Source organism: Pleurodeles waltl, chromosome 7 (assembly GCF_031143425.1).
Source record: "Pleurodeles waltl isolate 20211129_DDA chromosome 7, aPleWal1.hap1.20221129, whole genome shotgun sequence".
NCBI classification, from domain to species: domain Eukaryota; kingdom Metazoa; phylum Chordata; class Amphibia; order Caudata; family Salamandridae; genus Pleurodeles; species Pleurodeles waltl.
This window is the reverse complement of record NC_090446.1, coordinates 416,689,245-416,715,576: the sequence shown is the minus strand read 5'-3', so window position 1 is coordinate 416,715,576 and position 26,332 is coordinate 416,689,245. Positions and strand designations below refer to the sequence as shown.

General features: G+C 45.5%; 1 protein-coding gene across 10 annotated transcripts in view; it reads right to left on the bottom strand.

The window, feature by feature from the left end:
* The window catches only part of MTCL2 (microtubule crosslinking factor 2), a 763,577-nt gene that overhangs the window by 580,618 nt on the left and 156,627 nt on the right, over window positions 1–26,332 (bottom strand). For all 10 annotated transcript variants that reach the window (XM_069243910.1, XM_069243909.1, XM_069243906.1 and 7 more), the window contains exon 7: window positions 22,777–23,007. In XM_069243910.1, coding sequence (XP_069100011.1) covers window positions 22,777–23,007 — 231 coding nt within the window. The remainder of the gene's footprint in view (window positions 1–22,776; window positions 23,008–26,332) is intronic.

Here is a 26,332-nt window from a genome sequence, read left to right as displayed (position 1 = left end):
GTAGTAGCCCTGGCATAATCAGAGAGGCTATTATCAGAGCTCTTCATAATGAGATTGCTGCCATAATTTGTCGCCACACTACATGGCACCAAAGGGACAAGTAGATCATTTTACAGGACAAGTAGATTTGAGAAGCAACCTGTCCCCTGGACAAGTAGATATTTTAATAAATTACACACCCCTGGTGTTGGTGGCACCGTATTAGAGTGGATGAAATCCTATCTGCAGGATTTCTGCCAGGTGGTGGCTATGCCACTATATCGATCGGACTTTAGATGTATTCAACAAAAAGCGCCGCAAGGCTTGGCAGTTATTCCGGTATTGTTTATCATCTATTTGAAGCCAATGATTTCTTAAATAAAAATGTACATCTCCTTAATTAATTATGCTGATGATATGCAGCTGATCTTGTCTGTCAATAATAATCAGCAGGATGTAGTAAATTCCTTCCAGACCTGTTTAATAGACATTGTAAAGTGGATGAGTGTAAATTCTCTTAAACTAAATTGGGATAAAACGGAGTTCCTTTGTTGCTCAGTAATGAAAATGTCACTTACCCAGTGTACATCTGTTCGTGGCATCAGTCGCAGTAGATTCGCATGTTTTGCAATAGCTCGCCATCTGGTGTTGGGCCGGAGTGTTACAAGTTGTTTTTCTTCGAAGAAGTCTTTCGAGTCACGGGACCGAGTGACTCCTCCTTTTGTCTCCATTGCGCATGGGCGTCGACTCCATCTTCGATTGTTTTTCCCCGCAGAGGGTGAGGTAGGAGTTGAATTGTAGTAATAGTGCCCATGCAATGGAGTGACTAAGTATGCACCTATTTAAGGTTGAGATGATACATATATAAATAGTTGAAGGTAACTTCCAAACTGCTACAGGCTCCCGGGGAGGCGGGTGGGCACATGCGAATCTACTGCGACTGATGCCACGAACAGATGTACACTGGGTAAGTGACATTTTCAGTTCGATGGCATCTGTCGCTGTAGATACGCATGTTTTGCATAGACTAGTAAGCAGTTATCTCCCCAAAAGCGGTGGATCAGCCTGTAGGAGTGGAAGTAGTCTGAAATAATGTTCTTAATACGGCTTGACCTACTGTGGCTTGTTGTGCGGATAACACGTCTACACAGTAGTGCTTGGTGAATGTGTGAGGCGTAGACCATGTGGCTGCCTTACATATTTCTTGCATTGGGATGTTTCCTAGAAAGGCCATGGTAGCACCTTTCTTTCTGGTTGAGTGTGCCCTTGGTGTAATGGGCAGCTGTCGTTTAGCTTTAAGGTAGCAGATTTGGATGCATTTAACTATCCATCTGGCTATACCTTGTTTTGATAATGGGTTTCCTGCATGAGGTTTTTGAAATGCAATAAATAGTTGTTTAGTCTTTCTGATGTTTTTTGTTCTGTCAATGTAATACATCAATGCTCTTTTGACATCTAATGTATGTAGTGCCCTTTCAGCTACGGTATCTGGCTGTGGAAAGAATACTGGAAGTTCCACTGTTTGATTTAGATGGAACGGTGAAATAACCTTTGGCAAAAATTTAGGATTGGTCCTTAGGACGACCTTATTCTTGTGTAGTTGTATAAAAGGTTCCTGTATTGTAAACGCCTGAATCTCGCTTACTCTTCTTAGGGAAGTAATGGCGATGAGAAATGCCACCTTCCAGGTTAGGAACTGTATTTCGCAGGAGTGCATGGGTTCAAAAGGTGGACCCATAAGTCTAGTTAGGACAACATTTAGATTCCATGAAGGAACAGGTGGTGTTCTTGGTGGTATAATTCTCCTAAGGCCCTCCATGAATGCTTTAATGACTGGTATCTTATATAGGGAAGTTGAATAGGTAGTCTGCAGGTATGCAGATATTGCTGCAAGGTGTATTTTAATGGAAGAGAAAGCCAGGTTAGATTTTTGTAAGTGAAGCAAGTAACCCACTACATGTTCTGGAGTTGTGTGTAATGGTTGTATTTGATTAATATGGCAGTAGCAAACAAACCTCTTCCATTTACTTGCATAGCAGTGCCTGGTGGATGGCCTTCTGGCTTGTTTTATGACTTCCATACATTCTTGGGTAAGTTGTAAGTGCCCGAATTCTAGGATTTCAGGAGCCAGATTGCTAGATTCAGCGATGCTGGATCTGGGTGTCTGATCTTTTGGTTGTGTTGTGTCAACAGATCTGGCCTGTTGGGCAATTTGATGCAGGGTACTACTGATAGGTCTAGCAGCGTTGTGTACCAGGGTTGCCTTGCCCAAGTTGGTGCTATTAATATGAGTTTGAGTTTGTTTTGACTGAGTTTGTTTACCAGGTAAGGAAGGAGAGGGAGAGGAGGAAAAGCGTAAGCAAATATCCCTGACCAGTTCATCCATAGGGCATTGCCTTGGGACTGTTTGTGTGGGTATCTGGATGCGAAGTTTTGGCATTTTGCGTTCTCCTTTGTCGCAAACAAGTCTATCTGAGGTGTTCCCCAGAGTTTGAAATAAGTGTTCAGAATTTGGGGGTGAATTTCCCATTCGTGGACCTGTTGGTGATCTCGAGAGAGATTGTCTGCGAGTTGATTTTGGATCCCTGGTATAAATTGTGCTATTAGGCGAATTTGGTTGTGAATTGCCCAACGCCAAATCTTTTGTGCTAGCAGGCTTAACTGCGTGGAGTGCGTCCCCCCTTGCTTGTTTAGATAATACATTGTTGTCATGTTGTCTGTTTTGACGAGAATGTATTTGTGAACTATTATTGGTTGGAAAGCTTTTAGTGCTTGAAAAACTGCTAGAAGTTCTAGGTGATTTATATGCAGTTTTGTTTGATGTACGTTCCATTGTCCTTGTATGCTGTGTTGATCGAGGTGTGCTCCCCACCCTGTCATGGAAGCATCTGTTGTTATTACGTATTGTGGCACTGGGTCTTGGAAAGGCCGCCCTTTGTTTAAATTTATGTTGTTCCACCACAGAAGCGAGAGGTAAGTTTGGCGGTCTATTAACACCAGATCTAGAAGGTGACCCTGTGCTTGTGACCATTGTGATGCTAGGCACTGTTGTAAGGGCCTCATGTGCAGTCTTGCGTTTGGGACAATGGCTATGCATGAAGACATCATGCCTAGGAGTTGTAGTACCATCTTTGCTTGTATCCTTTGTGTTGGATACATGCGTTGTATGATGGTGTTGAAATTTTGAATTCTTTGTGGACTTGGAGTGGCTACTCCTTTTGATGCGTCTATTATGGCTCCCAGGTATTGTTGTATTTTGCGCGGCAGAATTTTGGATTTTGTGAAATTGACGGTGAACCCTAGTTTGAAGAGGGTTTGTATGATATGATTTGTGTGATTTGAGCACTCTATTAACGAATGGGCCTTGATTAGCCAGTCGTCTAGATATGGGAACACATGTATTGCTGCCTTCTTATGTGTGCAGCGACTACCGCTAGACATTTGGTAAAGACTCTTGGTGCGGTTGTTAATCCGAAAGGCAGTACCTTGAATTGGTAATGTATTCCCTTGAATACAAACCTTAGGTATTTCCTGTGCGATGGGTGTATTGGTATATGGAAATAAGCATCCTTGAGGTCCAAAGTTGCCATGTAGTCGTGTAGTTTTAGCAATGGCAATACTTCTTGTAGTGTGACCATGTGAAAGTGATCTGATTTGATGAAAGTGTTCACTACTCTGAGGTCTAGGATTGGTCTCAGCGTTTTGTCCTTCTTTGGTATCAGAAAGTACAGTGAGTAAACTCCTGTGTTTATTTGTGTGTTTGGCACTAATTCAATTGCATTCTTTTGCAATAGTGCCTGCACTTCTATCTCCAGGAGATTGGAATGGTGTGTTGTCAAATTCTGTGCTTTTGGTGGTATGTTTGGAGTGAATTGTAGAAATTCTATGCAATAACCATGTTGGATAATTGCTAGAACCCAAGTGTCTGTAGTGATTTCCTCCCATGCTTTGTAATAATGACTTATTCTTCCCCCCACTGGTGTTGTGTGGAGGGGGTGAGTGACATGTGAGTCACTGTTTAGTAGTAGGGGTTTTGGGGCTCTGAAATCTTCCTCTATTCCTAGGGAATTGCCCTCCTCTATATTGTCCCCGAAAACCTCCTCTATACTGTCCCTGGTAACTGGACGGTGTTGCTTGTGAGGTGCTGGCTTGTGTGCTCTGACCCCGAAACCCCCCTCGAAAGGGTGTTTTACGGAATGTGCTGTAATTCCCTCTGCTCTGCGGGGAGTAGAGTGCGCCCATGCCTTTGGCAGTGTCCGTATCTTTTTTGAGTTTCTCAATCGCTGTGTCCACTTCTGGACCGAACAGTTCTTTTTCGTTAAAAGGCATATTGAGAACTGCTTGTTGAATCTCTGGTTTAAATCCAGACGTTCGGAGCCATGCATGCCTTCTGATAGTTACAGATGTATTAATTGTCCGTGCAGCTGTATCTGCAGCGTCCATGGAGGAGCGGATCTGGTTGTTGGAAATGGTCTGTCCCTCCTCAACCACTTGTTTTGCCCTATTTTGTAAGTCTTTGGGCAGGTGTTCAATGAGATGTTGCATCTCGTCCCAGTGGGCTGTGTCATAGCGCGCAAGTAGTGCCTGGGAGTTTGCGATGCGCCACTGGTTTGAAGCTTGTGCTGCGACTCTCTTACCAGCTGCATCGAACTTGCGGCTTTCTTTATCTGGGGGTGGTGCATCTCCAGATGTGTGGGAGTTGGCCCTTTTCCTAGCTGCTCCTACAACGACAGAGTCTGGTGGCAGCTGTGTAGTGATGAAAACCGGGTCTGTAGGAGGCGCCTTATACTTTTTTTCCACCCTTGGTGTGATTGCCCTACTTTTGACCGGCTCCTTAAAGATTTCTTTTGCGTGCCGGAGCATACCAGGGAGCATAGGCAGGCTTTGGTATGAGCTGTGGGTGGAGGAGAGTGTGTTGAATAAAAAATCATCCTCGACCTGTTCTGAGTGGAGGCTTACGTTGTGAAATTGTGCTGCTCTAGCCACCACTTGAGAATACGCGGTGCTGTCCTCTGGTGGAGATGGCTTCGTAGGGTATGCCTCCGGACTGTTATCTGACACTGGGGCGTCGTATAGGTCCCATGCGTCTTGATCTTGGTCACCCTGGCTTATGGTGGTGTGAGCTGGGGAGTGTGATTGACTTTGTGCTGGTGAGACGTTAATCACGGGCGGAGGAGAGGGTGGTGGGGTAACTCTTTTCACCACTTTTGGTTGTGGTGTCTGTTCAGTTTGGAACTCCAACCTTCTCTTTCTTCTAATGGGGGGAAGGGTGCTTATTTTTCCTGTCCCCTGCTGTATGAAAATACGCTTTTGCGTATGGTCCACATCAGTTGATTGTAGCTCTTCCTCAAACCTATGCTTTTGCATTTGGGAGGTTAGCGAGTGCTCTTCTGTATAAGAGCCTGAAGCTGGGTCGCTTGCAGTTTTTTTCGGGACCGAAACCCTGTCTGCGTGTTTTTTCGGCTCCGAGGTGACTTTTTTCTTTTTCGGGGCCGAAACCTCTCGGCGTCGATCTTCTTCGGTGCCGCTGTCTCGGCGTCGAGCCGTGTCCACACCGGCATCTCGGTGTCGAGGCTTGTCTCCAGCACTTTCTCGGTCCCGAGAAGGCTGCGTGCCGGTGTCTCGACCGGAGTCGGACGATCTTGGCACTGTTTGGGCCTTTTTCGGTGCCGACGGTCGGTCACCGAATTTATGGGTGGAGCCATGGCCTGATGGCAGTGGCGTCCCCTGGGCCTTGTAAATCTTCCTCTGTGTGGTTTTCGACGTCTTACTCACGGTTTGTGTATCGTCGAATCCTTCGGAGTCTGATTCTTGGATCGAAAAGGATCCCTCCTCTTCTTGTTCCTCGAACTCCCGGTGGGCTGTCGGCGCGGACGCCATCTGAAGTCTTCTGGCTCGACGGTCTCGGAGAGTTTTTCGGGACCGGAACGCACGACAGGCCTCACAGGTGTCTTCGCTGTGCTCAGGTGACAGGCACAGGTTACAGACCAAGTGTTGGTCTCTATAGGGGTATTTTTTGTGGCATTTGGGGCAGAAACGGAACGGGGTCCGTTCCATCGGCGTTCTTCAGCACGCGGTCGGGCCGACCAGGCCCCGACGGGGGATCGAAAAACTACCCCGAAGGGCACCGGAGCTCTTCGATCTTTGATGCGGTGTTGACTCTAACTACGCCGATCCCGAACGCAACAATACCGACGAAAATCTTCCGAAATTAGCTATCTTTCCGTTCCGAAACTCGGAGCGACAGGAACACGTCCGAACCCGATGGCGGAAAAAAAACAATCGAAGATGGAGTCGACGCCCATGCGCAATGGAGACAAAAGGAGGAGTCACTCGGTCCCGTGACTCGAAAGACTTCTTCGAAGAAAAACAACTTGTAACACTCCGGCCCAACACCAGATGGCGAGCTATTGCAAAACATGCGTATCTACAGCGACAGATGCCATCGAACATAAGGTTTTGTTGCCCCTACCCCCAGATTTTTGGCCAGTATCTAGAGAGGTGGAGATGTGTTCTTCTGAGGTTGTTTGTAACCCTGGAGTTACTTTTGATGTACATCTTTCCCTTAAGAAGCATGTTAATAAAGTGCCTGGTGTCTGTTTTGTATTGCTTTGTGGCCTCAGAAAACTGCTCCCAGTGTTACCTGTACATGCTAAATCTTTAATTGCACAGAGTGTTATACTTAGCCGACTTGATTATTGTAATGCTCTCCTCCTTGGAGTCCCTGATTACTTCGTCAAGAGACCAGGGGCGGCTCCTTCACTATGGCGAAGGAGCGCTGCCCCACTGGCTGAGCTAAAAGCAGAACAATAAAACCATAGTTTACTATTGTTTTATTTTTCTGCTTCTGGCACAGCTAGCAGGGAAGAGCGGGTCTGGGCCACAGGAGGAGGGGAGAGTGCACCTAAGTGTGCATGTGTATTTGGCCGGCCAAACACACATGTGCACTTAGGTTTCTCCAGCCCAGCTCTGTTTAACAGCCGGACTGGAGAAACTGCACAGACCACAGGGCTGTGTCTGAGTGGCAGTCACTGTCACTCAGACCAATAATGGCACTGCTTTCATCTTAGGTTTTGCTGGGGAGTCTGTGCTGGTGAACCCCAGGGTGGATGGCAGGAAGCCCTGGTTCCACCTTACCAATGTCCATCCTAATTCAGCATCATGCCAAACATCATAGACAATGTAAATGGAGCGGGCGGGGTATTATAGAAGACTGTCATCATAAATATCCTCCCCTCTGCCTTTGGAATGTTTTTTTTTTTTTAAAACAGCACAAAAGTTATATATTATGGTTTTCTCTTTCTTTTTTTGTCTCCTAATGCTATCTTCTCTATTGGTGCACTTCTATAGCAACATGTTGTTTAGTTAAAACTTTATACACCTGTGAAGAGCACTTTCTAGTCATGTTACTGGGTCCTGTGATGTTCATACCAGACTATCAGATAATATGTGGCATTAACACAGGCCTTGAGAAATATACTCGCCCACTTGCTATGACGAGTTAGATTTCATCAGGACAAGCTATTTTTAGAGCCTACTCGCCCGTTCTGGCAAGCTGATAAAGAACAGGTGCTCTGTTCACTCACAAAGTGAGCGATCAAAAAAAGATGCCTTTAAATCTTGTTTTTATCATGTCACATTTGTTCCGCATTCAGGGACAGTGATCACAAGTCAGTTTCTCTTGCAACATTTCTTTTTATTTCTCTCACTGATTTTGTAAGGTGAACTGTGTGAAAATTGTGCTGCACAACACATGTGGAATGAAAGTTTGTAAAATGTCAGGGTGTTTTTTTTAACAACATTGAAATAGCTAATAAGTGAACATTTCAAAATATGTTTCAGTAGTTATGGAGGCACATTTATGTAATTCTGTGTGGGGAAAAACGTTTTTTATAGGATGAAAACAAATAAGACCACTTCACTTGGTGATGCACAAATAATAAATATGTTTGCTGAAACCAAATTTCCAAACATTGTTTATGCTGCATATAGTTATATCAGTAAAACTGCAAGTTAGTGGGCAAGATTGCGGCCACTTCAATGGAAAGTGTACTGTCTGTAAATGACAGTGCACTACCACATCATACTTTAGTAATATGTTTATTAAAAGTGAGTTTTTAAACATGAACTGATAAATACTCCTGCCCCCATCCTGATGACAATGCTGTTGGTGAACTAAGAGGTGAGTCAGGGGTCAAGTGTACCCTATTCTGTGCTAAATTCTTGGAGCAAATGTTTAGTCCATTAAATCAAAAATGTTTTTTGTACCACTGAAATGCTGAATTCGCATATTTTAAGGTGCTCTTATATGTGATAATGAAGAAAAAGGTGGCTTTGTAAGATAAAATATTTGCATAGGATCACACAATTGGACAACAGTTTCCCAAAACCTTGCATACGAATTGGACCTCAAGTGTTGCAGTCGACCAATGTCAGGCAGCAAAGAGCTTGACGGATCGTTCCCCTCAGTGCCTTTGGCTGCATGGTGAAGCAGTACTCACATGCCCTGAAGTCATGGCCTTGCCCCAGGCACCACAATTACTCCAAGTGGAGATCTGTCATCGACAACTGCCTATGACAGGACCCACATGGTTTGAAACCAACCAGTTTCTTGGGTGACAGCCCCACTACAGGAGATGAAATCTCAAAAAAGTTGACAAAAAACAAAGGAAAGGCCCATCAAAAAATGATTGAGGGGTAACTCACTCCAGATCAGCACTATCTAGTGTTGAGAGGAAAAAAATGTTGTCAGCGAGCCGAGGTGGCATCTATATAGGTACAGCCCACCTCACTTCCAGCGTGGATGGCGCGTACATGGAGCCAAACAACGTCACCAAACAACATCACCTACCAGATCGTAGTGGTGCTGCTCAAAAATCTTCCAGATCCAGGCTGACGCTTGGGGGTATTCAAAGGTAAAGAATCTGGGCTAGAACTCTCTGTCAGATACCTGGTTGCACATTTGTAATTTCAAAGTGTGCTATTGGTCAAGCATGAGCTAACGTCATTTCAGAGTCTAACACAGGCATCAGCACTGGATTATCCACTGGTGCCTGTGGCATCAGTAGCAGTGTAAGGGTGGAGAGCCTCAGAGCAAGATTTGAAGTCTGTACTGGAGTTGGTAAGGGCCCAGTAATGGGTCCCAAGGGGAGACATGGGGCCAGGAAAGTACCCTCGAGCAGTAACCTGACTGGAGGTTCCTCTGCAGTTCCATGGGGCCTGAAAACATTCCAGCGGGAGGCGGAAGTACGTTGAGGATTTGCAGCATGGCCTCTTTGAAGGCCTCCATCTGCTATGGGGTCAGTGACGGCCCAGGAAACTCAGAGCACATTGGGACCAACTGAGGAACCTGTTCTGTGGCTGCTAAAATTGATAGAGAATGACTTGCATCGTGCCACCCTGAAGCCTTCTAGCCTTCTCTATGGAGTCAGAGTGGCTGGATGGGGTTGAATCCTACTTTGCTTGGACTTATGCAATGACTTGTGTTCGCCAACATACAACTTCACTTCCCAGTACCTCATCACCTTAGGGGGTATAGGGCACATTTATCACACAACCTAAAGTTGTGTCTGGAACCATGATAAACATCAGCAATCTGCAGTTGAGGCACAAATTGATTCCTGCTGTTTTCGGTGAGGGTGTCATTCACTAGCACACTGTGGAAAGGCTTTAGAGCAATCACCAGTTGAGGCACAAATTGATTCCTGCTGTTTTCGGTGAGGATGTCATTCACTAGCACACTGTGGACAAGTTTTAGAGTTATACGAAGGTCAACAAAATTTAAAACGGAATGCCAGATTGGTGTCGGACAGCATACAAAGAAATTAATTGATGTCAGCAAAAAGGGGTGGAGCTTTTATGCATCTCAGCTCTGTCACTTCCAAGGCTATGTGGAGCTGCAGAATGCCACCTACTGGGTCACAGGAGCACTGCTACAAAATGCTCCAGATGCAGTCTGGAACAAAGTGAATCATCTAAGTTGAAGAATCTGTGATTAGAAGTATTAATTAGAAGTTTATTTGACATGGTTAGACTAGCCTATGCCTCCTGTGTTTTGTGTTCAGTTAAAGGCTATCTGGAGGACTGCCAAACATTGCTTTTAACAAACATGTGGATCTTTATTGTTAAAAAGCAGTAGGGGACTGGCTCCTGCCTGGGAATGTGTGAAATTTGCACAACACATTTTAACTTAGTGTTATGTACACCATGCACTGTTAAGAAGCATTTCCAACTTTGGGGGGAAAGAATGAGTATAACCAGTGCTTAATTTGTAAATAAAAATGTGCCGGTGCCCAGAGCTCTCCTCTGAAACACGCTGCCGCTGCAATTAACTGTGCCAGCACAGAATACCGAGGCAGCGTAATCCTGAAGCCATCTCGGGCCTCTTCATTCTATTTAAAGCCCCTCCCTGCCCCTTCAGCTCACTCTTGCAGCCATCTACTTTCTCCCTTTGTGACGCTTTTTTGTTTTTCTCTTCATCCCTCTTTCCCACATGTGTCTTTTGCTCGCAGTAAATGCTTGAGGCAGAAGAATAAGCGCCGGCCCTCATAAATAAGTGCCGGTGCTGAGCACCGGAAACAACAAGCACCAATTAAGCACTGAGTATAACTCAACATCATTCAATTAAATGCAATTACCCAGGTTTTGTGGGTGATGTAAAGTGTCAAGCTCTGCTTTGGCACCATAAGTTCTAGGATTCATATTGCGGATAAAGGAGATTTCCCCTTCACCCGTCATCATGTGTTGTTTTTTACCATGGACTGTGAGCTTAGACGCTGGAGATTGTGGAGTGGTAGGTGTGTAGACTGCAGAGCACAGGGTGTGGGGCTTGCCAGCCACTGCCACGCCTGAATTTCAGCAGAGAGGTGCAAGTCGCTGGTTGGGAGTCAACACCAATTTTACAATCCTGCGGTTGGTGCACTCCATTAAGGACTATGGCTGAGGGGAGCAAAGATCAAGGAGCAAGTCCATCAGAGCCACAATGGCTTCCTCCTTTTTGTAAAGGACAGGCCAGAGGGGCCCTTACACTGGATCAATTGAGGAACACACAAGCAGCTGCGGGAGCAACATGTCTATTTCCCGCAAGGCTGCCAAGGACACAGCTGGGTCTTGTGAAAAAGACTGTGGGGGCTGACTGCATGAGAAGTATATTCCTGTGGGATTATTGGCTGGCCAAAAACACCTAGAGGTTAACTCAGGAAGCAGAAATGAAAAACATGAGCTGCAGAACTGTACAGAAACGTACCCAAGACACAAAGAAGTGTCTGCCCTACATGCCAGTCTGCATCACAGGCAGTACAGAGGTAAGCCGAGGCTGTGCCACTTAATCTTGGAACACTCATTAATCTTGCCCAACCCTCCCTCAAAACAAAACAGTTTTTGCTGAATTGCAGTAGAGTGAGACAATATACGCTGAGAAAGCTTGGGAGTAGCAGAGATGATACCACACCATGTGCTACTATTCACCTAGTGTATGAGTGCATGTTCATCAGTGAAACAAATGAGGAAATGTACTATTTTACAACTCCATTTATTCTCAAAACACAAAATAAATATAAATAAATACCAATAAGATGGCCCAAAAAACATATAGATAAATATAGATGGAAATGTTAAAAAAATACCATAAAACCGGGAGCCCTACCAATAATTATCCTAAAGATGAAGAAAGATTCAGCTAAGCAGACTTATACTAGTAATAGGGCCACAGAGATATCAAAAGAGTCAAGGGATCCCATCCTGAAAACGCCATGGTATGAGATTCAAGAACAGTGATCAAGCAGAAGATAGATACAATGGCAATTGATGTCAACCAGTGTTCTCAAGTGTGATAACTTACAGTTACTCACAATGAGATTAAAATTCTGAAAGAGAAAATCAAGCATCTTGAAACCTGTAGGAAAGTGCCCTTTTTGGATGGTCCCCCCACACCTTTTGCTTTAGATGCTGTTGGTTATGACTCTGAAAGTGCATTGGAGCCTGCTAACCAGGCCCCAGTGCCAGTGCTCTCTCCCTAAATTGATATATGTGAACTGGAATCCACAGCTTGCAAGGACTGTAACCCACCCCTCTTATAAGTACCTAGTATATGATACCAGTGGTATCCAGGGCATGGATGTTAAAGAGGACACCAGGGGCTGTCGCACTGTTTGTGCACCCTGAGTGACCCAAGTAAACTTGGGGGGGGGGGGGGGAGGATTAGTCATCGTCCAGCAACAATAAAAAAAAAAATCAATAAGAAAAAGAAGGACTCAAAAAATGGGGAATTCCGGACCCAACAACTAGATAGTAGAATAATGCACAAAATGTGAAACCAGAAAAGATTCATGCTGCAAAAGTGCAAGCTTATATGTCCATATGGTGACTTTTACCGTTAAAAGCTATTATAAGTGATAGGCAATCCAAAGGAAAACATGGGCTGCCACCCGGGCAAACCTGAGGGTGTCAGCTCCATTATAGTACTGCCGAAATAGGTTATGTTTGGTGTTCAACAATGTTCCTTCTCACTCCTGACACAAATTTTGGATCGAGGGTCATATGGCATGCACCCATGTCGGGACCTTAGAGGTTGCCCAACTGTTGCCCCAGCTTTCCCTGTGCTCCGCCTGCCAACTCGCAGCTGCTGCCACCAAGGCAGGATTCTGATCCCCTGGGGAGAGTTATGAACACTCCTAGGAAACAGAACAAAGGCCTGGACGGGAAGGATGTCACACCGCCTTCTCCCCCAGGAAGGCTAGCGAAATGGCACATCAAGGCGGTGAGTTTCAAAGGGCACACCACCTCTGAAATGTAAGCAGACTATCCCCTAGTGGAGAGCAAAGCAATTCCCCTGCCCCAGGCACATTTGCACCCGGGCAGACAAGAAAATGAGCTATTCAGGAGGCATACACCCCCAGAAGACTAGCCACATCTCTAGAGTGGGCAGCCTTGCCTGTAGCGCTGAGGAACACATCTGCCATCTTTAAAAGTCGGAAAACAGGGGGACTTCCAGCAAGATGGCACCCAGGACGGACGTCGAAGACAGGAGCTCCAACCCAGCCTCCCCGAATCTGCGCAGGAGATCCTGCTGCCTTGCAGCTCAGGCCCTGGGACTGCTGAGTGAGCCTCCAGAGCCGCTGACCGAGCATGGGCTGTGCGGCCGAGGCTGCAAAATGGCTCGTCTGGGCCCGTCAATGACCCAACGTTTTCCCTTGGAGGCCTAGGCCGCTAAGTGGGGACGAGACCCGGAGGGGTGATAGAGTGTGCCCTCCCCCACCCCCACTTCTGAGAAAAGCTTCAGAGAGGCGTGCTGAGGAAGCAGTAGGAGAGCAGGAGGCGATATTTGGTACCCTGGGTTCGCCAGCAAAATCAAGCCAGGGTGCGACAGGAACAGCGACGTGCTAGAAAGCTGTCCTACGCTATTTAGCAGTAAACTGACCCTCCTGACTTTGTGCTTCCTGGTGGTGTTGCGACGAGATGACCTGGCTGGAGGGGGCCAAGCTGACTTGGGCCTCCTCCAAGTGACTGGCTTGGGACGCCTGGGGGTCTACAACATGGAGATCCAGGACTGAGACATACGCCCTCCCGGAGGAAGGTGGGCGCTTTCCTCTTCCCTCTGTGCCTTGCTTTGACCTCTGGTCCTGGTCTTCTTGGCTAGCAGTGGGGCGCGCAAGATTAAACCAGCCAGGGGGTGCTGACCAAGAGAAAGATGCTGCGTAGCACACAGTAAGGAGGTTATACGCAGGGAGCAAAGGAATGGCAAGAGATAAGGAGCCCAGGCCTCTCGCCAGAGACGTATGGACCACTACATGAAGGTGATGCCCCCCCCCCAACCACCCCAGCCGCCCCTGGAGTTTCCAGCGGTGTCGAATAATGCGGACCTTCTGGCTGCCATTCTGTCCTCTCATGAGGCCCTGGAGGCGCAGGTGGGGGAGTAAGATCTGAGGTCTCCCTCCTTCACCACGACCTCCGGAATGTGGCTGAGCGAGTCACATCCGCAGCTCAGATATCTGACCTTGCGGATACTGTTCGCAACCTCTGTAAAGAAGTAGCAGAAGTCAAGGTCTGCGATAAGGACATTAGGTGGCGGCTGGAGGATGCTGAGAACTGGGCCCACAGAAACAACTTGCTATTTGTAGGCTGTCCGGAGGGGGCTGAGGAGTCTGATCGCCTACTGGGTCTTGGCTGCGAAGCTCTCGGCTTGCTTTGTAACACGCTCACATAGGTGTCTGGGGGGCAGACCCCCTTCCGGGTGCCCCCCGGCCAATAATCACACGATTCTTGAACTTTAAAGATAGAGACATGATCCTGAAGGAGATTCATGAGAGGGGAGAAGTGTGCCATGGTAACTCTAAGATTCTGGTCTTCTCTGACTACACGAGAGAGGTTCAGAGGCAGCGGCACATGTTTGACTTAGTGAAAGCCAAGCTCCGCAGCCTCCAGATGCCCAGCCAAACTGAAGGTTATAATTCAGGGAAAAACCTTTTTCTTTCTGGAGGAGGCGTGGGAGTGGTTGCAGGAATGCACCAGGCTCTCTGGTAAAGGGGGTCAGCGGACCAACTGCAGGTCCAAAGAAAAGGAAAACATCGGACTGAACGAATGGCAGCACCCTAAGAGACAAAGTCGAAGAAGACAGAGATGAGATGGAGGCAAATCATGGAGGCAGTCGAGGGGGGCAAGGACTGGAGTGGATTTGTCAGAATCTGAGGGGAATCACGGCTGGTCCACTAGGAAGAGAGACAGAAGAGACAATCCGACAATTTCACAAATGATGGAGACAGGGATGGCCATGGAGTCGGAGGCTGTGTCTTCCCTCCCCTTGGCAGTGGCTATCAGCAACCTGGAGACAGCGGAGAAGGCTCCGGAGGCCCCTGGTGGTGCCGAGACTGATGAGGCAGTAATTAAACGCGAGGCCAAGGGAGGATGGATAGGGATTTTTTCTTTTCGTGCTCTCACACGGTAAGTGGAGAAGAGTGAGCGCTGATCTTGCTGAGATATCCAATTTCAGACATTTTGAGTTGTTGAAGCTTGAAAGTTGTGATCTGAAGGGATAGGGTGGGGGGCTGCAGACCTCTCAAATCCTGACTAGACGCTGTTTAAGGTTTTGGGCTCAAAGGGGTTTTTGGGAGGTGGGGAAGGGGGAGCAAGAGTTAACTCTTTTGCCAGAGTTGGTTTCTGAGGGGTTGATGGGTAAGGTTCAAAAGCTACAGTCGCAGAGATGCTGCAGGTCTTTACTGAAGAGGTGTCAGGCTCTGGGCGTCCCGAGGGCTTTCATAGGGGTTACAGAGGAACGGATCGCTCCAATATTCGAATAGTCCCACTATTCAGCAGACGAATCAACATGGCTACTATGAATGATTTCTAGCACCCCGGGATAGCCCCCAGGGCTTTGTCGGTCTTATCATGGAATGTAAACAGATTGGGAGAGAAGGTCAAGAGGGGGCTGGCGTATCGGTATATAAAGAGGTTGCAACCGGATATAATGCTCCTCCAGGAGAAGCACCTCGAAGGTACAAAGTGTAAATTTTGGAGCAGGGGGACCTATGTCACACTGGTGCATGCGGGCTTCACTTCGGGTTCAAGAGGAGAGGCAATTCTAGTCCGTAGGTCCCCTCCCTTCCTGACTACAAGGCAGTAGGTAGACCCGGCAGGGAGATATGTATGGGAGCAGACGGTCCTGGGGGGGCAAGAGATGTTACTCCTGAGTGTCTAGGCATCACCCAGGCTCCAGCCCCTGGTGCTAGAGAAACTGGTAGAGATACTCCTGGGGCAGAGTCTGAGCTACATGTGGTAGGGGGTGACTTAATGATGTGATAGACATTGAGGTGGATAGATCGGGAGGGACTGAGAGCACTCTGCTAAACCGCTTTGTCACAGCCCTGGGACTCTCAGACTTGTAGCGGAGGGCTCATCCAGGTGAACGCAAGTATTCTTATTTCTCTGGAGCCCATAAGGTCTTTTCGAGGATGGATCATATTTTTGCACCGGTGGGGGTGGTGGGATCATTTTCACAAGCAGATTACTTGCCACTGGCTTGTCCAACCACTCGCTCCTACTGGTGAGGTTCGGGAGGGGTAGCAAGGGACAGCGTTGATGGCAACTAGGGGCTTGGGATTTACAGGATGAGGAGGAGTCACATGGGCTGTGGGTGGATACCGAACTCTACTTTCAAGAGAATGTGGGATCGGTGGAGTCTCCGGTAGTGCAGTGGGAAGCCAACAAGACAGTAATACGAGATAGCACCCAAAACCTGGTGGCACAGAAGAGGAAGATAGAATGAGAAACCTTGCATGCGTATGAGCGCTGGCTCGAGGATATGGAGGAGGCAGGAGAATGAGAACAGTCCGCCTAGGCCCTTCGCCGGCTAGAACTCAAGAGAGCAGAGTATAGGGCCAAAGCAGAAAAGGATGCACGGGCCTGGCTTCGTAACGCCCAATATCGGTTATACGATACGGGGAACAAAGCAGGGAAACTCCTAGCTTGGCTTGGGAAAAAGGAAATGGAATCCAGATGGACAGACAAGATAGTGATCCAGATGGGGAAAAGGGTGACATCTAGTAGAAACATAGCAGGGGCCTTCGGTGAATACTACCAGAATTTATATGAGGCACAGCCGCTACAAGACTAACAACAAATTAGGGGCTACCTCCAAGGCCTTGGGGTCCTGATCTTATATGCAGAGGCTCGGGAGTTGCTGAAAGGAGAGATTACTCTGGAAGAGATTAAAGCAGCTACTATGAAGCTCTGGTCGGGGAAGGTCTTAGGTCCCAATGGGTTCACAGCAGAGCTCTATAAGAGATACAATGACATTTTGGCCCCTCATTTGCTGGATATGTTTCAAGAGACGAAAGCCCAAGGGGCCCTCCCCCAGATCTACGACGGGCAGAAATAGTGGTAATTCATAAGGAGTGGAGTCCTAAGACTTCCTGCGCATCTGACAGACCAATTTCACTCCTCAATGTAGAGGTGAAAATCCTAGGCACGGTCTTAGCGACGTGCTTGATGGGAGTAATCACTCCTCTGGTTCATAGAGACCAATCTGGCTTTATGCCAGGACGCTCCACGAGATATAATCTAAGGCATACCCATAATTGGATACACACTATAAAAAAGCACCGGGACCCCCATATATTCCTGGTCCTTGATGCCAAAAAGGCATTCGATGCGGTACAGTGGCCCTTCCTGGAAGGCACTTTGGAGCGAATTGGTATTTGCCCTAGATATAGAGAGTGGGTGAGGATGCTCTACTGCAGTCCAGTGGCGAGGGTGCGAGTTAATGGAGTTCTTTCCTCAGAATTCCCAATTGCGAGGGGAACTAAACAGGGATAACCTGTCCCCCTTGTTATTTGCCCTCACGATTGAATCACTAGCGTGCCAGGTACGAGCGCATCCAGAGATCAGAACTCTGCAAAGAAATCTGTGAAATGGGGGATTATCTCTGCCGGACGTAGAAGCATTCTACTGGGAGGCCCACCTGATAAACACTGATGAATGGCTGTACATCCCAAAAGACCACCCCATGTATAAGCTGGAAAGACTACAACGAGAAGGGCAAACGTGCCTCCAATACTTGAGTGGAGGAAAGAGATTGAGGAGCTTGTTGCCAGCCACCCAAGCAGCAATTCAAGCATGGATCAAAACCACTTAAGTATTGGGATGGCTATGCAAGCCCACTAAGATGACTCCCCTGTGTGAGGGAAACTGGCTGCTAGAAATCAATAGGCTGGCGGGCTTCGAGGCTTGGGAACAGGTAGGCTTTTCCAAGATTGGGGATGTGATAGAAAGAGGAGACATTATGTCTTACAACTCACTTAGGGCAGCCTATGAGCTTGATGCAAAGCAACAGTTTCAGTATATCCAACTAAGACACGCTTGGAGGGAGGAAGGTCTATCGGGGGAGACTATACTGGACTACTCCTCGTTAGAAGGCAGGCTGTTGACAGAGTCTAACCACCAAAGCGGTTTCCATGGTGTATAAGACTATTAATAATAATATGACGGACACCCTAATTAAATTACGCAGAAGATGGGAACTTGAAATAAGGGAAATGGAGGATCTGGATTGGGAGGCTGCGCTGATGTTCCCACAAGAATTGGCCATCCGGTCAAGGCTACGTCTGATACAGTTTAAGATCCTGGGTAAGGCGCAATACCCAGAATGTCTTAGATGCAGAACGAGAATAGGAGACTTCATACATACGATCTGGGGGTGCCCAGTAATACAGGACTACTGGACAAAGATTGTGGGGGGGTTACAAGGAGTACTGATGGAACAGATCCTGCTAGACCCCAAATTCATTCTTCTGGGGATCCCCAATGATGTGGACCTGCCCCGGGCTCGTCTCCTTTTCTGTAACCTTGGGCTGGTGGTGGCTAAAAGGGATATCACCCGATTATGGGGTTCAGAGGTTGGCCCAGAGGTGGAACTGTGGTGAAGAGGAATAGATAGATTTATGATGGCAGAGCAGGCTACATATGTGAATAGAGGCTGCCCTAGGAAATTTGGGAAGATCTGGGGGGCCTGAAAGACATACTGTTCGATGGATTTCCAGGAGCCCAATAGCTGAAGACACGCAGCCTGGGTAAAAAGATGGGACCAGTGGCTTAATAAGAGACAAAGAGGCAGGGACCTCTGTGGATGGGAAACAGCTTAAAGGCTGTATGTTATTGTGTCTGTAGAGGGCAGTTTAGTTGTATTGGTTTCTGATAAACGAGGGGGTTCGAAGAGATATTACTACTACTATATATATCCTGTTCAGATGTGGTATGCACCTGTTGAAAAACAAATAAAAAGATTTATTATAAAAAGAAAAGTGGAAAAACAGATCTCTGGGTAGAAAAGGTGCCAAAATCCACAGGATGTAGTCATCTCAGGGGCGGAGTAGCCGCTGGGGCTAGTAGCCCATTGGCTGCTTGCACCCACAGCCAATTCCCCCAAATCTAGTATTTAAGGGGCATCCCTAGCACCAGAACCTTAGCTCTGGAACAACTTCCAAAGAAAGGATGGAAGGAGACCCACTTTGACAACAACAGAATCTTGCACAAACCAAAGGAGTGATACCTTGAACCTGTGTCAACCTTTCTGGAACTGCTTGACTGCGGCTCGTCGTAAACCACAGTTCAATTCCCCCAGCAAGAGGGAACCCTTTGTAAGTTAAAGACAAGACCAGACTTCCTTGGACTAGTGGCACTAGTCCCCTGAACATGGCAGGTAAAAAGTACCTACCAGAGCTGAAGTAGTGCTGGCCATCGGGCCTACCGAGGGATCGTCAAACAGGAGGTGGTCCAGTACCTTGTGAGGAGTACAGTCCAGCTTTCCACCAACTTACAGCCGGTTACCATTTTCCCCAGGACCTCTGGAAGGGGAGATGGCTTCTTGTCCATCTTACCATTGCCAAGGCTTGTTGATGGCCAGTCTGGTTATTTGAGACTGAAACCTGAGGGCACAGTGCAACACCTGCATCCAACATCACCAGTGGCTCAGTTGTCAAGTTATTGCATCTGCTTTCTCACTTGAACTGTATCAGTGGTGAAGCCAGCAACTGCAGCTCCCGTTCTGCACCAAGGATGGCCAAGCACACCTTTGCTTCTGAGATGGCAAGCTAGGTAGAGTTGTTCTGCCTGATGCTTCCCCGAAAATCGATCAGTCACATTCAGCACCAAGGACAGCCGGGACACATCTGCACCCAGGCCCCTTCAGCCAGGTAAAATTTGTCTGACTCTTAAAGCTTGGTCCTGGGTTGCTCTGAACTCACCCCGCAAGTGGCCGAGTGTCACTACAGATTTTTCCCATTGACCGCAATTGTAAACGTTTTGACAGCTTGAACTGTACTGAATTATTTTTCACCTGAAAATCAAAAACTCCGGTTATACGTATCTAATTTTCTTTGTTTTCCTGTCTAAAATAATACAAAAATCTGCTTTATTTTAATAAATAGATGTCGGATTTCCTTTGAGTTGTGTCAATTACTTAGAGTCCATGTTGGAACTTTGAAATGCTTAACACGTTCTTCTACTAAAGCCTGACTGCTTTTTGCCATAGTAACAGGACAAAGCTAAGGATTTCTTATTGTGAATCCAAGGACCATCTTTGGGGTAATGGGAGAGTATTACATAGTGAACCCTAACCAACATCACTGCATGAGTTCTTGCTATGAGGGTTGAGGATGCAGAAGGCCATTCCTGAAGAAATAATTATTTTTTTATGGGTATGCCAGAATGAGCAGAGGGACCACCAGTAGAATTAGTTGTTGGACCTCCTAAACCCTATAATGCTAACATTCTCATTCTCTCAGACTTTAAATATGCTGTACAGAATCAAAGAAGCTCATTTGATGCTTTTATGAGAGAACTGAAAAAGAAGGGCATCCAATGTATGTTGCTATTTCCTGCCAGGCTGTCTTTCAGTGGGATATATCCATGCACTTCTCATCATTCGGCAAACACTTGGCTTGAAAGCTAACCACTAAGAGGAAGAACCATGCAGGGTCTCATTCCAGAGAAAGAGAGGTGTGGGAGGATTAACTAGCTAATGCTGAATACATGGAGTCACAGGTGTCCCTTTGATCTGATCAACACAAATGGAGCATGTACCAAATCTGGCATTGCCATATCAGTGCATAATCATACATCTGTAACTGAAAACTTCCTAGGACTTGCTAATGCTTAACATGAATCATGCTAGCCCAGGGCCATGATGAGACCTTTCAGTAGAGCATGGCAGTTACATAATACTTTGATATATGCTCTTGCATTTCGATGGTATGCACCTCTTGGTGGGCTGTTTAATGGTTAATTGTTGTTACTACATGTTGAATTAAGGCTGAATAATAGATTACACCTTTGGATACCCACAGAAAAGAAGCTTAGGTAGGGATAGGTTACTCCCTTAGTTATTAATTATTTTGAATTAGATGGGGTGACAGGCACCCGTGAGTTAAGGTTTTGCGTACTTCAGAACTTGAGACACGCAGGTGGCTGGGTAGCAGGCAGTTGGGAGGGATGGGTTTGTTTTTAATTCCTTTTTAACAGGATTACAAGTTGGCATAGTGCAACAAGATGATATGAACTCGGTAAAGGATGGAGGGAACATGCATAATAAATAATTCGATAACCATGAAAAACTTGAAAATGAAACACTTAAACATATCTTTTAGAATGTTACAGGTTTGAGGGAAATATCAAGAGAGGTTTGTTGATGCAAACGATAGAGACAGGGCACATATGTGGTCCTCTTGCACTAGAAAGGGGCCACTTTACACATTCTAGGCATGGGTAGGTATAACATAGCAGCTCTCCTGGGTTTTACAGAAGTTTCAATAGGCCAAGCAATTTTCTTTACAAATACTGTTCTCTTTGTAGTGTAAAGCATATGGCGAGAACCACAGGGCTGTTATGTGGTAGTGGCAGGCAACAGGATGGAAAAAAATACATTCCTATCTGTATTATCTTCCAGCAGGCCAGGCCCCGCCGGGGAATCGAAAACCCCGAAGGGTTCACCGGAGCTCTTCAAAATTCGGTGTTGATCTGTTGTAACTAACCCGATACCGAACGCAAACAATACCGTCGAATTTTTCGAGATTTTCACTAACTTTCCGAACCGAAACGCAAACTGAAAAGGAACACGTCCGAACCCGATGGCGGAAAGAAAACAATCTAAGATGGAGTCGACGCCCATGCGCAATGGAGCCGAAAGGGGAGGAGTCTCTCGATCTCGTGACTCGAAAAGACTTCTTCGAAGAAAAACAACTTGTAACACTCCGAGCCCAACACTAGATGGCGGGATGTGCAAAGCATGTGTATCTGCAGCTACACATGCCATCGAACATATATATATATATATATATATATATATATATATATATTATAGATCTCCACAGCAATATTGATATTCTGTGATGGAATAAGAGGAGAGCTCAATAAGGCAACAGGAGCAATACCAGGCAAAAGGATTGAACAAGGTCTGTTAGAAATTCTCCCACATAAAAAAGTAATAGGATGAAAAATGGAATTGCAGCACTAGGTATAATTCCAGCCAGGAGACCGATAGCCATTCACTTCGTCAGACCAGTAGCACCCAAATAGGATTAATGGAAAAATACCCAATGGTGTGGGTCCTAGATGAGCAACATTTGAAAATCACCAGGAAAGATAACAAATTAACAGAGGATTTGGCACAATGGGCAGAAATGTAGGCACAACTGAGCAACCCACCAGACATTAGACTGCCATGAAAAACTAGAACTACGTACATGTTAAGAGTGTGGTACAAAATGTGACTAGGAAAAAGAATACAGACACCCTAGTACAAGGTCAAATCAGGTTAAAGGAGATATGATTTATAAGGGCAAGTTAAAGAAATGACAAACACAAACATAATTGAAGCAAAATAATTACTGCTGTAACGACTTCACAAGCCACTGACAATTACTTTTTTGTATAATCATGTCTGATTTTATGTGCAATGTTGATAACTTAATAAAATTATTTTTTTAAAACAACTTTCATAAACCACACCCACTAATGCTTCTACATTGTTTAAAAGTAATCGATTATCTTTGAGAAAAAAAAAAAAAAATCAACCGAACATTTGCCTGTAGGTATACATATATGTTTATACATAAAAACAAAGATCCTAGTAAGATCCTGAAACACCTTTTAAGAAAAAGCTTTTTTGCTCTCTTATGAAGTACTTTGTATCCTACTCAGAAACAGAGCTCTTTAGTGCAGCCTTCATAAATATTAGAGAAGCTCCCTCAATGGAGAATATCCCTTCCTCAGAGATAACAAGTGTACCACATAAAGACCCTGTTACCATACCTCTAGAAAGTCGTCTCCCTCATTGGGAAGGATCTTCCCTGAGCGCCAGCCCTTCAGAAACCACTTGAGCTTCATGAAGAGCAGAAGGAAGGTCTGCTTGAATTGTTGTGACTCTTGAAGCAAGAAGTTTTTCTCCTGACTCCAGAACGTCTGCTCCAGCCGCCTCTGCAGATTCAGGCTTTCCAGTTCAAAATCACGCCTGAGAAGGGCCTTCTGGTGATCTTCATTCAACTATGGATAAAACAAAATGGGACAATCAACATCAGGACCACTAAAGTGAACATGAGCAGATTTCTATCAAGAATTACTATCACTGTATGACTGAGTGCCCACTTTCCATGAATTCACCTGCCTTCCCTGGGCTACACTGAGGATTTTACTTGCAATGTCCAGAGCCATGACATTTTGCACCAATTTAGCCTACATGATATAACATCCCGTTTAGGTACTCCAGCCTGCCACTGCTATGCAGCACTCCAAGAATAATGACCAATTTGGCTGGTACTGTTATTGTAATAGCGATCGCGTATTTTTTGTGATAGTTAATTCATTTAACAAGCTAGTTATTCAGCCTAACAGCATGTAGAGGCTTTACCAGCACAAACAACAATCTGCGTTTTATAAACCATACAATGCCATAGATCTGAGGGACTAGATTTGTGATCATATTGTCTATTTTGCAGAGCAAGAACTCACCATGATGACCCATATGTTATTTGTCATTTTCAATCTGCATATGTTTTTATTGGAATTTTAGAGGGCATCTCCTCCCCTCATAGATCACCTTTTCTGTTTCTATACATATACTGCTATGCCACTGATCAACAGTCAACATTGTTCGAACCCACCAGTTACTTAAAATTTCTCTCTTTCGAGTCCAGGCTGTGAAAAATTGTCTTGTAACTTGAATACTCAATATGATATTTTTAGGCGCTAGCTGGAGTGTCACTTCTAGTACTTTATTCTGCTCATTGCCAGTACTGCTTGACAGTTACCTCTCACAGCCAGTACATGAGGGTGCCTTCTTCTGAGTGACATTTGAGATGAGACCAAAGAGAACAGGCCGATCTTGTAGAAAAGTCTCCCATGTAAATAATGCCTATATAATCTTTTCAATTGAATCAGTTTGAAGTTTGCCCTAATGGCAAGAAATTTTGGATGCTGGAACACATCTCCCCAGTAGTCATTTTCTCTCTTTCTCCCAAGTCTCTCTGTTATTCACCCCTAAAACATTTGGGCTGCTAGTGATTTTTGTCAGGAAAGTTATTCAGAATTGTGTAGATGAGCGAATGGCCTCTGAAGCCAATTCTTTGCCTAACAGTTGTCTTTCCAGTTCTCCCCTAGTGTCTGAAGGGTGTGCATCAGTTGTATTTATATTGCTGCAAGGGGAAGAATATTTTTTCTTCTTGAAGCTGTGTAAAGCTTTTTCTCCATTCCATACCAACTTTCAGCTAGTTACAAGATACCTATTGTGTCCCAGAGACTGAGCCCTTTCAGATGTGTGATGCCTCTGTAATGATTTGTGAGTTTTGACCACTGACTCCAGTTGCACTTAGCCTAGCAGCACCCCGTCACATTAGTGACCACCAGTTTGCCTACTGACTTTATTTTAGCATTAGCCACCGCCATGGTAAAAGCTGCAAGTAGTTTTCCAAGTTGCCACCTTGCTCATGTTTTTATTTTTTGTGTTCTTTCTCATCACAGGCTTAGGCTGATAAGGGGGCAGGGAACGGTCTTGTTTTGCAGGGGAACCTTGGGATTGTGGCCAAGTCCGGACGTGTTCTTTGCAAAGCTGGCCTAAAGTAATCAGCGCTGTTTGAATAAATAAACTTCTGCAGTGAGAGTGAGGTTCTAGAATTTTCCCCTCTTGTTTGTTCAAAATATAAGAGGCTGAGACCAGATGGATGGGGGACTGAGAGTGTTTTTAAATTTCAGGCATGCCCAGGATGCTGGGGTATGCCATCATTCCGTGAGGATAACTGATCTCTCTTTCTCCTCGATCGATTCTGGGATCTGGCTATCTAATGCTGAATAGGAGGGAGATGAAGCAGTTGTGCCCTTGCCTCATGGTGATGCATATTATTTAATTCATTATTTGCTTTGCATTATAATATAGGTACATATATTTGCGGTTTTATATTGCAGTGGAGGATCATTTGTTCAAGCTTTCATTTCATTGCTGTAACCATTTTTAAACTTGTGCTTTCAGCATGCTAATCTCCTTTTACAAACCTTGCGAAGTGAAGTAATACATGTCTTCTTTACACTAAGATGCGAATTCTAGAGATTGCTGTCAGTGTATGAGTGTTTCAGCTCAGTCATTAGGAAAGCAAAACAGTCTCCCCCTCCATAGTGGGCCTTCTGCGTCTTAATTTTATCCTACCCTACAGCTGCTGTGCTTATCTTCCAGACTCTTATCGCTCTTCTCGTGGGGTGTGAAAGGTGTCCTATACCTATGCCACTGTACAAGTAATGTAAGCATGTTTTTATCTCCATTTGTCTATTAAGTCTAAAGGATGAGTCTTCCAGACCCTGAAATGCACAGTTGTGGACCACTGCCAACTGAGAGATCCAGTAGTAGTATTGAACATTGGGAAGTGCAACTCAGCTGATAAATATTGTTTTGTAAAGTGCTGACAATGTTATTTGTGGGTTACCTTTCTCTCATAGAAATCGCCTCAGTTCACCCTCCAGTAACTTAAAGAACAGGTTACGAGACAGAATAGGGTATTTTGTGTTACATAGCCTAGGTGTCTCAGCAAGATTATTTTGAAGAGTGTCACTCTCTGCAGCAGCGGTAATACAAGCCAGCTTTATGTTTCCTCCCTGAGTCTATCTAAGGGTAAGCTTCAGATTCTTTCCTGAAAGTATTCTGTGGTTAGCCAAAGACCAAGGTATCTGAATCTATCTTCCATTTCCCTTAATGTAGATGTGAGTATCTCATTGTTGCTGATTTTTGGGTCCTAAGTAATGTGGATTTCTGACAAATAAATTTGTATCCAGATATCATTTGAAACTCAAAAAAAGCCTTCAGAATTGGTATATTCATTTGGTGTTAATTCACAAGAGATATTATATCCTCCATCTCCTATCGCAGCCTGAAGTCATGAATCTCCCCACAATCTGGTACCAAACGGGCAAAGGGCCCCACTGGCAGGGCGAAAAGGACAGAGTACATCCTTGTCTCGTGCCCTTTTTAAAGTTATCTTGCCGGATGGTCAGCCATTCAGCCGTCATCGTCAACTGGGTGGATATATGGGAGCTCCGTTCATCACTGGAATTTCAAGCCTAGGCTGAACTTTTGCATTAGTCGGATGAGGCATCTCAATTTCAAGGTATCAAATGATTTTTAGCCGTTCAGCAAGTTCTGTTCTCTTCTAATATTCATTCTATAGGATCAACTCAGGATAAATCCTATTTGATCTACGTGTGTCAATATATAGATAACACTTCCTAGTCTATTTGCCAATATATTGGCTAGTATTTTGCTCTCAGTATTTAGAACGGAAATAGGTCAGTAGGAGTAACATTCGTTTCCTGCTCTACTCTCCTTGTG